Genomic DNA, 13,575 nt, shown 5'->3' on the forward strand with positions numbered 1-13,575 from the left:
AAGATATTACAGGAAGGCCACCAAATGGACTGTGAAAGAAGATGGAGAAGAAGTGACGAAAGGCATATTAGAAAGAAATGGGGAAACGACGCTTGCGAAAGGATAAATGGAGAAAAGAGATATTTTATGGATGCAGAAGATACACAGTCAGGCCGCCTAGTGAAGTTAATGAAAGATGGAGAACAGAACGACGAAAAGCACAGGAGAAATGGAAGGTAAAACGTTGTATACGAAGGGATGAATGGGAGAGAAAGTTTATGGGGGGAAATGTTTAGAAGTGTGACGGAAGCGAGGCTGTTTATGACCGGGTGGGAAGGGACGGGAAAGGTGGAGAGGAGGACATACAGCTTCGGTCTGGTGTCTTTCTATCTTTCATCCATAAGACAAATAAACACATGGACATAAACTCTCATAAGTACATACACAGAGAGCCGTATAAAGACCTATACTCACGCTCACGCCGACACACACACAAACACACACCCTTATAAACATGCACTGACACAAGTACACATACAGAAATACATTAACACCTTTCTTCTTCTTCATGTTTCTCTCTCTTTCTCTCTCTCTCTCTCACACACACACACACACACACACACACACACACACACACACACACACACACACACACACACACACACACACACACACACACACACACACACACACACACACACAGAGGCAGGCCTAAACATACACAGGTATATCAGTAAGGCGTGAAGCAGTGTGGGAGCCATAAACCTGTGGCTGGCTCCCTGCGGTGTCAGGGGTGGCCTTAATATGATATAGAGCCACAGGGTGAGAGGCATGGGAGTCGAGGGAGAAGTGGGGAGATGGAGAGCGGGAAAGGTAGGTTGTGGGAGAGAGAGGGAGAAGCAAGCTGTGAGGGAGACAGAGTATGGAAAAAGCAAAAGGAAAGGGGAGACTAGGAAAGACGAGGTGAGGGTAATGCAGTAAGAAGGGAAGGGGAAATGCAGGGTATACAGGAGAGTCAGAGTGACAGAGGGAGAGGGGAAAGAAATGAGAGGATATAGAAGCCAAAAGGAGACGGCGAGGAGAGAAAAGAAGGAGTATGGCAAATGAAAAGATAGGTAGAGAGTGAGTGGGGAAAAAATATCGAATATTGGTGATCGATGTAGGTGGAGGTGAGAGGCAAGACTTTGGAGAGGGGATAAGGGGGATGGGATGGGAGTGACGTGGACTTGGTGACAGGGCAAGGCGAAATGAGGGAGGTGCAGAGGTGGTGGTGAGAGGTACAGAGGTGGTGGTGAGAGGTACAGGGGTGATGGTGAGAGGGGGATAGGAAGTAGGGTGAGAGGAAATGGGAGTTGAGAAGGTCACTGGTGTTTACTTAGCAATGGTGGACGCGTGGGCACTGTGGATCTGTAGACACAAACATCACTAGCACTTCTCACACCACACTCCTTGCACCCAACCACACTACACTACCACACCCTCACTTCTCCACCACCATACCACACCACAACCACATACAATCACATCATACCACAAAACACCACCGGATTCAAACCTCATTACATTCATACCACGCCATCACACTCACCAACATACACCTTATCACCACACTCACACCACACGACAGCACTCACGACTCATCACACTCACACTACCATACCACATCACGCTTGCACCACCATACTTAGATCTCATCACCACACTCGTTACACCTCACCACGTTCATCACTGCACCACACGCACAACTCATCACACACACACACACACACACACACACACACACACACACACACACACACACACACACACACACACACACACACACACACACACACACACACACACACCTCATATTTCACCTCGACTCAACCGCACATTAAATTTACACCCTACAGCGTACATCACCATCACATAAACACGCACCACACGCCTCACCTCAATCAAATTATTCCCCCCCCCTCTCTCTCTCTCTCTGACACACACACACACACACACACACACACACACACACACACACACACACACACACACACACACACACACACACACACACACACACACACACACACACTTATCCCTTCACACAACCTTGCGTCTGGGTTAATGGATGTGTAACGAGTGACAGGAATAAAGCGAGTCCTTGCTTCTGCTAAATCTCTCCTTTATCCTTCCCCCCTACATCCCTTCTTTCCTTCCACATTTATTCGTCACCCTTCTCTTCAACATCCTTCTTCCATCCTACGCATCTCCTTCGTCACTCCATCCTACATCCCTTCTTTTCTCTACCTTCCTCCTTCATCCCTCCCTCCCCCCCACATCCCTCCGTCACTCGTCTGTCTAATTTCCCATCTGTCCTCCTGCATCCCGCCTTCATCCCTTCCTTCTCCATCCTTCATTCACCTCCCTCTCTTACTCTTCTCTTCCACTCCTCGCTTCTGCATTTCTCCTTCACCTCTCCCTTCTACATCTCTTCTTCCTTCCTTCACCCCTCCTTCTTTAAACTGGTCTTCCCTTCTTTATTCTTTCTTCACCTCCTCCTCTTACTTCTTTCCTTCACCTTTCCCTTCTGCATCTCTTCTTCACTCCTTCACCCTTCCTTCACCCGTCATTCCTTCCTTCACAGCACCCTCATGCACTCTGTCAGTCCCATGCACTCTCCAATTTGCCTGTCTTTGCATTTTTATTGCTTCATTCCACCAGTCTTTTCTTCTTTTCCAGGCCAATCTCTCCGTCCCTTCATTCTCCCCAATCCACTTTCCCTGGCCCTTTCTCTCTCCCCTGTTCTCTGCTATATTCGTCTGTGTCCCATTCTCTTTCCCCGTTCAGTTCTCTGCTGTCTTCATCTCTGCTTTATTTTCAACGTTTTTCGTCTCTTTCCCATCCCGATTTTCTTGTCGTCTCTACCCCTTTCGTTTTTCTCTTAAAATTCTGTCTCCTTCATAGACACTTCATTCCCTGTTTATTTCATCTCTTGTACCTTCTCTCCTTCCTTTGTCTTCTTCCTGTTTCCTGCTTTCTTCGTCTCTGTTTTATTCCGTGCTTCTATTGCATTTGCAACATTCCCTCCTTTCGTCCTTTTGGCTTCGTTCTCTTCTTTCTCCTTCGTCAACGGCGTCCCCCCCCCCTCTCTCTCTCCCTCTCTCTCTCTCTCTCTCTCTCTCTCCCCCGTATATATATACTTTTGTCCCGTATATCTTCTTTCCTCCAGTCTTTTCTTTCCTCTTCATTTGCACCATTTTTTCCTCTTTCTTTTTCCTCCTATATATCTTTTCATCTTCATTTCCACCATATTATTTCTATTTTTCTTTTCTTCCATTCACTTTCTTCTTTCCTTTCTATTTCCTTTAGATTTTCCGTATCTACATCTTCTTCCAGTCCTCTTTGCACTTCCATATTTTATCCTTCAATATTTCTTACCTATCTATTTCCTCTACTATTATTTCTAATTTCCTGTTTCCAACACACGCTTCCTTCCAGATTCTATTCTCCCGGCTCTTTCTTCTTCCTGTTTATTTCTCCTCACTTTTTTTCGTATTTCTGTTCTCCAGTTCAGCGTATTCTGCTTTCTTTCTTTCCTCTTCCTTATTTTCTCTTCTCATTCTCCGCTTCTCTTTATCTTCTTTCCATTATTTCCTCTTCCTTTTCTCATCTCCTTATTCCCTTTTCATTTTCACTCCCTCTTCATTTCTCTCCTTTTCCTCATTGCCCTTCATTTCTCCCCTCCTCATCCCCATTTCCTCTTCTTTTTCCCTTCCTTATTTTCTCTCCGGTTCCATATATCGTCTTCACTTTCTCTTCTCCTAAGACCGTCATCATTTCTTCCTCCTTCTGGTCCTGCTCCTCCTCGATTTGATGTGCATTCGGTTTAATCTTTTCCTCAGTCCCCCTTGACATTCCCGTCATGTCTATCAGTTACTCCTTCCTTCCCTCCTCAGATCTTTCATTTACTCGTCTTTCATCTGCCCCATTACTGCTGTCTCTCTCTCTCCCTCTCTCTCTCTCTCTCTCTCTCTCTCTCTCTCTCTCTCTCTCTCTCTCATTCCTTCAACATTCTTCATTTCCTTCTCGTTCTATTCTTTATATATTTTTATTTCCTTCCATTCCTTCTGTTATCCCTTTACCCTGTCAGTTACCATCCTCCCAATATTTCCTCTTCCTGTTAACTGATCCTCTCCAGACACACCGACTGATTTCTCTTCATTCCCAATATATTTTCATGTCTTCCATATTTCCCTTTTCCGTCCTCTTTCTTCCATTCCACCATTCTGATTCCTTCTCTCCTCTTCTCATTGCCATCAGTATCTTCTCTCTTTCCTCCAATTGTCTTTCTCTTCCCTTCAAATCCTCCTCCTCCTCTTCATCCTTCTCGTCTTCTTCATTTGACTTGCTTCATTTTCTCCATATTCCTTTCTTCTTCCTTCTTTCCTTCATTTTTTTTTTCATTCTCACTTACTCCTTCATTTTTCAGTTCTCTCCAGTCTTTCCACTAGTCTCTTCCTTCTTTCCTTTTCCTTCTTTCCCACGATTTCACATTTCTTTCCTCTTTAATTCAGCCACATCATACTCCTTCATTTTTCACCTCCACACAACTTACCTCTTTCCACTCCACACTCCTCCCTTCTTTCCTCTTCCCGTCATAGAGTTTCTTCTTGCCTCCTCCTTTCACGTCTTCCTCAAACTTTTCCTCAACTCTTTCACTTCCGCGTCTTCCAATATTTCCACGCCACTATAAATATATTCCTTTATACTCCTTTCTTCTTTACTCATCCCAGCATTTTGTTAATTCATCTCCTTCAGTATCTTTCTTCGTTTCACATCCTTTCTACAATACTCTGTGTACTTTCCTTCTTCTCTCTGTTGTCTTCCTGGCTTCTTCTTTTTCATCTTTACGCTGCTCCTCCTATTCCTCCCTACCTCTTCTTCCAATTTCTTCCTCCCTTTCCCTGGATACTCCATATTCTTTCCTTTTTCTTTTCTTTTTTCCTTTCGCATCATATCTTCCCCCTTCTCACTCCCCGATCCTCCTCCCTTTTGAGCTGTCCAGCCGCCCAGTTTTTCCTTCCTTCCTTCCTCATTTCTTATCCTTTTTCCTTCTTGTCCTTTCCTTTCCTGTTCATATCCTCCAGCTCATCTCCCACCCTTTGAACTGCAGCTTTTCCTTCCTCCATTCCTTGATTTTTCTTCCTTCTTTCCTTCCTCCTCCTCCTTCCTTTTCTCTTCATATATCCCCCAACTCATCTTCCACCCTTTGAGCTGCCCGCCCCCCAATATTTCCCCGCCTCTATAAACAGATTCCCGAGCCGTCATTAATCATTCCAGGCCCCGGGATTTATGGGATCAGATTCTCTTATGAAGGATTTATAGGCGGCTGGAGTGGGTTGGGGTGGGTTGGGGTGGGATCGGGGTGTCTTCATACCTCCTTTCTGCCTGCATAATATAGTACAAACTTATTATTACTACTCACCATTCAAGAGTGAGAAATGTCAATTTAAGGCCAGGTTTGAGTCTAAAGGGCTTAATAACGATATTCATAGGCCCTTTGACTACGAAATGTCTCCCCCAAAGCTGAATAAAATCGTGTGGCGGTAACAGGAACAAAATAAGACTTCACCGAACTGAAAGAGAATCAGTGCACTAAGATTGTTCCGTGTATTTAACCCTTTCATTAGCGTCTGCTTTTATATGTAACCACTTCAGAGTATTACATATTTTACTAATTAATTATTTCTACCTCCACGCCACTATAAATATATTCCTTTATACTCCTTTCTTCTTTACTCATCCCAGCATTTTGTTAATTCATCTCCTTCAGTATCTTTCTTCGTTTCACATCCTTTCTACAATACTCTGTGTACTTTCCTTCTTCTCTCTGTTGTCTTCCTGGCTTCTTCTTTTTCATCTTTACGCTGCTCCTCCTATTCCTCCCTACCTCTTCTTCCAATTTCTTCCTCCCTTTCCCTGGATACTCCATATTCTTTCCTTTTTCTTTTCTTTTTTCCTTTCGCATCATATCTTCCCCCTTCTCACTCCCCGATCCTCCTCCCTTTTGAGCTGTCCAGCCGCCCAGTTTTTCCTTCCTTCCTTCCTCATTTCTTATCCTTTTTCCTTCTTGTCCTTTCCTTTCCTGTTCATATCCTCCAGCTCATCTCCCACCCTTTGAACTGCAGCTTTTCCTTCCTCCATTCCTTGATTTTTCTTCCTTCTTTCCTTCCTCCTCCTCCTTCCTTTTCTCTTCATATATCCCCCAACTCATCTTCCACCCTTTGAGCTGCCCTTTAATATTTCCCCGCCTCTATAAACAGATTCCCGAGCCGTCATTAATCATTCCAGGCCCCGGGATTTATGGGATCAGATTCTCTTATGAAGGATTTATAGGCGGCTGGAGTGGGTTGGGGTGGGATGGGGGTGTCTTCATACCTCCTTTCTGCCTGCATAATATAGTACAAATTTATTATTGCTACTCACCATTCAGGAGTGAGAAATGTCAATTTAAGGCCAGGTTTGAGTCTAAAGGGCTTAATAACGATATTCATAGGCCCTTTGACTACGAAATGTCTTCCCCAAAGCTGAATACAATCGTGTGGCGGTAACAGGAACAAAATAAGACTTCACCGAATTGAAGGAGAATCAGTGCACTAAGATTGTTCCGTGTATTTAACCCTTTCATTAGCGTCTGCTTTTATATGTAACCACTTCAGAGTATTACATATTTTACTAATTAATTATTTCTACCTCCGGACGATTGTATTCAAGTGTGGAAAAAGCTCTTGCAGGAAAAGGATAATCGAAGGCTGTACTTCACCCCTCCAGTTCAGAAAGTTTGTATCCTAAATGCAATACACTAGGGACAGTAAGACTTAAATAGAAAATACGTCGTTGGTGAAGGGGTTAGAAAATAGCTCCCTTTATACCTTTCATTGCGAGAGGGCTTTCCTGCCCAGAATAAAATCGTCAGATGTTGGCGAGCATACGCAAGAGACGTCACCATACTGAACACGTTAATATTATTGAAAAATTAGTGGTATATCAAGTCTTATGAGAGAGAGAGAGAGAGAGAGAGAGAGAGAGAGAGAGAGACAGACAGACAGACAGACAGACAGAGAACTAAGATGTAAATAATGAGTCTGTGCCGGGATATTCTGTCGCAGTTTTTAAGCACTTTTGCATTTTTTTTTCCCAGCAGTTTTCAGCAACTCATGGGGCGTAATCAGCTGGTATTGACACTTCGTTAAGTCCGCTAATTCGGTGACGTAATTCTTTGGTTCATACTTTCAACCTCCAGTTCATACCCTAGACGTGAGACTTGATCGTGGTCATTACCGATTTATGATAGAAGTGTTACAATGAAAAGTTGTTTTAATTTTTAAGAACAGGTCGTATAATGCATGAAAATAATCGGCACTGAAAAATTACCGACGTTTTGTGAATTTATCCAGCTGAAGAAACTCACATCGTTCAGTGTTGAGGAAGTTTTGGATAGAGTGCTGCTTTTCTGCATCCCTCGATGATGTCCAACAGTATACATGTGACGAAATATTACACTAATCCTTTCCTTTTTGTTGTTTAATATAGGAACACATACAGTAAGCTGGTGACACTCTATGTATGACAGAATGTACCGGTAAATATGTTGCTATGATGATCCTTTTTCTTTATCCAATACAGGAACAGATAAAATAAGAAAGTGACCGAGACAAAAGTATGTGTATCAAAAACTGAGACTGATGGTTGGAGTGGCGGGACAGAAACAAGGGGACATGTGAAGCTCTCTAACACACCTCACCCGTCCCACCTTACCCTGCATACCCTTACCATTGTCATAACTACCACTGACCTAGCCTAGAGCTACCTTTCTTCAGCCTAGGCCAGGTCACCGCGAACTTGCCAGTGGTACAGAGTGAGGGAGAAACAGTGTACGGTGATGCAGGGGGGCGGTGGTAGCGTGGTGAGTATGACTATGACTTGAGGTGGTGTGGCGTGGTGTGGTCACAGTGATGACATAATTGGTCACCGAAGTGACCACCCTCACACAGTTACACCTACACACACATACACACAGGCACACATACACACACAGAGGGAGGAGACCATCCCACCCAGGCGTTAAGGAGGTTTCCATTTGCCCTGACACGACACATAGCAGCAAGGAAATAAGGTGAAGATGCCTAGAAGCGAGATCTTCTTTTCTCCGGAGGTGACGACGAAGGAATCACTGGATTACGGCAGCCTGAATGAAGCGGCGATCCACCCACTCGTACATCGCGTGCTGGAAGAGGAGGAGGAGCTGGGAGGTTCCCCTGCCAATTCACCCAGGTTCTCTCGGCGGGGCAACAGGCGGGAGCTGAAGAAGTTCCGGGAGAGCACAACACGCCGGAACCCACTAAGGGGTCCTGGCTCATGGTCCCCTGAAGTCACACTCCGCTCCACCAGTAAGTCTTATTCCACCAGTGCTTATATCATTCATCAGCACCGATGCGTCATTTTAACCTTCTTATGGTCGGGACAACTCTGGTATTTTATTCCAGCATAAATCAGATATTCTTAATAGCCGAGTGAGCAATTGGAGCCTGAGTAAGTTGGTATCATTAACTTTATCGTTGCCGGGGCAACTGTAATGTCCTATTCCAGTTAACTCCAGATGATTTTTTTTTTTTAGCTGAGGGGTAGTTCAACGAGCCTGAAAGTGTTAAGTGTCAATGTATATGCAGATGGTTAGGTCTGAGGTGCTTAATTGGTGTGTCTGGTCGACTTCACTGGGCATACTGTTGATGGTCCTTCCTTTTCCACACTTTCTCATTCCTTGTTTTTCTGGACCCATCCTTACCCTGTTTCAGATGGGAATAAAAGAGGTCATGATGATGATGATGAAGTGTATTAATATCTGTTCTCTCATTTACAGAACTACATCCAGCCCTTGGAATTCGATGACGTATTTTTTATTTTATTCTTGCTATTTCCAAATGACTTTCTCCTTAGGACAGGCTTCTCGAACTGGAGTGGTTAAATGACTGGCCTTCTATTACACCTTCAGTGCTATGATGTTCAGTTGAGCTGAATAAGAATGTCTGGAAGCAGGTAGAACAGAATAAAAAATACGTCCTCGGGTAGACGGAGCCAACACTATGCGTTACCATGTACCATTTTAAATTTGATAGTATGTGCATTGCCTGTACGTTCTTTTACAGAACAACATTGAACTATGTTTGAATGTTCATGATACTGTTAGATTTGTCCACCTATTTCCTTTTTTTTCCGCCTCGGCCATCAAGCCAAACTATCTTTCTCGACATCAGTGTGTTATGTATGCAAATTGCTTGATATAAAAATCATAAATGAGGTAAAGTTGTCTGCCATAAAAGTCGAAACGTGAGGTCTGGAGCTGGGTCAAATATACAGTAATCGTCGCTGAAAAGACTCGCCATACATATTCGTATTTTTGTACGAATTTAATGGTGTCTAAATTCAGTATATTAAGATTACATCCCCAATAGTAAAAATCAGCAAGACTTCGAATATAGACGAAAAATTTAACTTCTTTTAAAGTTAAGTATGCCATTAAATACCTTAAAGAATGATTTTAGGAATAAATAAAACGTGTAGCAGTGTCATTACGATCTTCACACTACGGTGCAGACCATGCTGTGTTGTACTCAGTTCCTTTCATATTTCTTTTTTCCAAACACTTTTCTGTTTAGTCCCATTCCTTCAGTTCTTCACTCATTCTTTTTAAACTTGGTACAGCTGATCTTTGGGCAGATACCCGCAAGGCATCTTTTTTTTTTTTTCCCCCCTCCAATTTAGGAATATTAAAGGGCTTTCAGGGGAATCAGAGATCAAGCCATACAGATGCGTACTTTTTTTTTTTTTTTTTTTTTTTTTTTATGTGTCCGACTCTGGGCATAGGCTTCACAGCCTGCTATCAAGGCCCAGCAGTCCTCCTACATACCATACACCTCTACATGTCACCACTTCGGCGCTAACACTTAGTGAAATGTGACTACACGAACCCGTAGAGCGTTCCGACTTTCGCGTAGAAGGGTGGGGACAGTCACTTTAAGCACTAGAGATTTTTTTTTTAAACATCGTTCATTCCCTTAGGAATTTTGAGAGTAATTATACTGAAGACAATTTACTGTTCATATGGAAGTATCTGTCACTTATCATTTACCGATTCTAAGCTTTTAGTAACTTAAATTTAAAGTAACACTACAAAAGATCTTACTGAATTATTTCACAGAATAAAGACCATAACAAATCGTCTTATAATGATTGATTCCAAGTCATAGGGAAGGCATATTATGTTTTTCTTGCCAAGCGTATTTCTTATGTGCTTCCCGCTTTCCCATTATAGACTTTGATCATATTTCTGTGGGGTCTTGCACGCTTCGGCCGCTTCGACCATTTAGCTTACAGCTAAAGTGTAATAAGCATAATAAGTCGCTTGGTAAGAGGTGCTAGAGGAGCTCCTAAATTGACGAGAATACGGCAAAATAAATAGCCAGCAAAAGTAAATCGCTAAGGATGAGGTGCTAGCAATCCGGCTGAGCTGACGATAGAGCGGGAAGAATAAATAGGTCAGGAAGAGTTGTTAGCTGACGAGGATACGAGGCCAGGTGTGTGGGCGAGGACACTCCCAGGCGGCCACTCCACACCTGCTCTCAGAATAACAAACTAGTCTAGTTGGTGACATAGCCGCACCCCCCCCCCACATACATACTTACTCGAACACAGACACACGCACTCAAGCATGCACACCATCTCTCTCTCTCTCTCTCACACACACACACACACACACACACACACACACACACACACACGTCACTCACTCCACCTTGCTACACATATACACACACCGAAACACATGCCCACGTCTCGTCTCCTAAATTCAGCAAAGGTAAACATTACCTTTTCCTCGATTACCATTTTACCTAATGTTTTTTCATCCTCACCTATCTCCACATCTCCTTTCCTCTCTTCATGTCTCTCTTCGTCTCTTTTCTCGTGCTCCATTCCCTCAGCTCCCTTCCCTTTCCACCTGCTAATTCGGTCTTTCTCAGCTCGTTGACGTGTTCTTTTCTCTTGCTGCTACCTGATGACCATTACCAAAACCATTACAAATGAAAACTAAGTCTGACAAAGTACCAAAATTACCAAGATTCTCAGGTCATGTTTGTAGGAACTGTTAACGTAAAAATCAACAAACAGTCAACAAGCCCAAGAAAAACACTCGAAACACAATATTCAGATTAACATACTCGTAGTGCAGCCAAACGGGAATAACTTCGCCAAACTCCTCAGTAACTCTTGCTATGGACCTCAGCAGTTGACACAACAGATAATTCTCGTTCATCAATTTAATCACTAACTCTCTCCTCTCCCCCACAGGCCATGACAGCGAGGCGTGTGAGGAGGGGGCGGTGGTCCCCTCTGCTCCTCCGATGGAGCACATGGACCATTTCACCGGGTACGAGCAGGTCTCCTTTGAAGCAGGTATGTAATTTGAATTTTTCTTTCTTATCCACCTGATCTCTCTCTCTCTCTCTCTCTCTCTCTCTCTCTCTCTCTCTCTCTCTCTCTCTCTCTCTCTCTCAAGCTGTTGCTAAACTAAAATGTAGTTTTGCAGATTGGGCTTACTGTTGTGTTATTAGAGGCTAACCTGAAACTTTTGCTTTGAATTCCAAGATGCTTCCTCCCTCCCAAAGGACGGTAATGCAGCATTAATCTTTATGATGCTCATTCCAGTAGGATCTGATGTTCCATAATACTAATCGTGAACTTAACGTACATCAGTGAAGCCAGTACATTTTAGATTAACACGTTGATAATAACCAATTGCACTTTAACAACGAGTAAGTTAGCCATGTCATCTACATCAAATGGTAATACTGTTCAGTAAAGCGTACATGTTCATAGTACCACGTTTCTCCTTCCACGTGTATCCATGCACGTTACCATGTGCAAACCACTGAGCTCTGTAGTGCAACACTGGCATCGGGTGGAATCTTTTGGTCCCTGCTTCCCCGGCAGCGGCAGTGGCCCACCCGTTTTCTCTCTCATAAGGCTCTTACAGAAACTGTAGCTGCCAACCCATTTTTAGGGCAAACTAAGACGTTCCAACCTAAGCCAGCTTGTACGGTAGGACATTTTTACTCGTGATAAAACTATCACGCTGAAGTTTAGCGTCTATATGAACATAAGGCTGCGTGATTTAGATTAATGAAATTTTATCACCTAAAAGATAAACGAAGCAGTTGCCTTAGTTGCAGTAAGTATAATATGAAAAGCTGTATCCATAGGTTTTCAGTATATATACGAAACTGCACGGTACTGTTGTAAAGGTAATTCTTGTTCTTGGAAGCCATATATTGTCATTATCATTTGCGCGCACGCATGCACGCACGCACACACACACACACACACACACACACACACACACACACACACACACACACACACACACACACACACACACACACACACACACACACACACACAAAGCTTTTATCATATTTCAAGCAAGCTTGGTGGAAAGGTGGAAGGGTTAATGGTTATAAGTTAAACAGAAGATTGTTGTATGTTACTTATGTACCACCATCAGTAATTCTTCCATGTGCGCATTGGCCTACGCCAAAAAAAACCTATCTCTGTTAACCTATCTCTGTTAACAAAATACATACCTATATTTTCCAAGAACCGCTGACTAATAAATAAGCAAAGTTACGTGTAGCAGAGAACATTTTAAAAGGCATTCTATTGCGATGTAGCTGTTATGAGAACTACATATGAAAACGTTTTCTGTGTAAGCTATGAAGAGAATTCCGCAGCGTTCGCAAAGGTGGCGGGTTCGTTTTCTCTCGCTCCCTGGAACAGACGCTGAAAGAAAATGCCGCCGAGAATGAATAGTAAGGGGAAACAACACTCAGCCCGGAGGAACCTTGAAAGTGATCACTCTACACGAAAAAACTGGTAAAGTTCGTTAAACTAAACACGATAAAAAAGCATGCATGGTACAACTCCTCCAGTGACGATAAGCTCCTTGAATCGTAAGTTTAGCATTATCAGTAGTTACAGACATTTGTGCAGGGAAGGGCTTGGCGATAGCCAGTACCTTTTTCTCGCACAAGACAATCCACGGATTGTTGTTGTTTCGTGGCTAACTCCTGTCTGTGTGCTCGAATAAATTCTAACAGGTTAGCAACTGCTTCCTTTGGGCCGTCCAGCGGGTGCAGTACAGTACATATTGTACACCGTGTAGGGATCCGACGGCCCCTTGAGTAAGGGAACGCCTCACTAGGGCGGCCAAGATCCTTCCCACAGCGAAGTGCAAGGAAATATGAGGAGGCGTGACTCGGGATGGATTCCCTACCTTGGGTGCACAGCACCACCAAATGTAGGCTTCTCGTCAGGGACTGTTCCGCAGGTGTACGTGGCGAGTGATATGGAGGATGGGAGGTGATTTCGAAGAATGTAAGGCAGTGGCTGATTATGTGGATATGGATGCTCGAAAGAGGATGTTTGTGCTTGGTATGAAAGTGTGTAGAGGTTTGGAAGTGAACTATCTGACCACTGCATGGAAGACAGATGCAGAGGGGATGG

At 43.6% G+C, this 13,575-nt stretch overlaps 1 protein-coding gene across 1 annotated transcript in view; it reads left to right on the top strand.

Annotated features, from left to right (window-relative positions):
• Positions 1–8,140: 8,140 nt before the first annotated feature.
• LOC145398471 (uncharacterized) overlaps positions 8,141–13,575 on the top strand; it is an 89,100-nt gene continuing 83,665 nt past the window's right edge. Inside the window, exons 1-2 of the mRNA XM_080271347.1 lie at positions 8,141–8,408; positions 11,365–11,469. Of these exons, the coding sequence (XP_080127473.1) occupies positions 8,141–8,408; positions 11,365–11,469 (373 nt within the window). The remainder of the gene's footprint in view (positions 8,409–11,364; positions 11,470–13,575) is intronic.

The sequence above is a fragment of the Coenobita brevimanus genome, chromosome 45 (genome assembly GCF_032717465.1).
Source record: "Coenobita brevimanus isolate Jiangsu-jjx chromosome 45, ASM3271746v2, whole genome shotgun sequence".
Taxonomy (NCBI): Eukaryota; Metazoa; Arthropoda; class Malacostraca; order Decapoda; family Coenobitidae; genus Coenobita; species Coenobita brevimanus.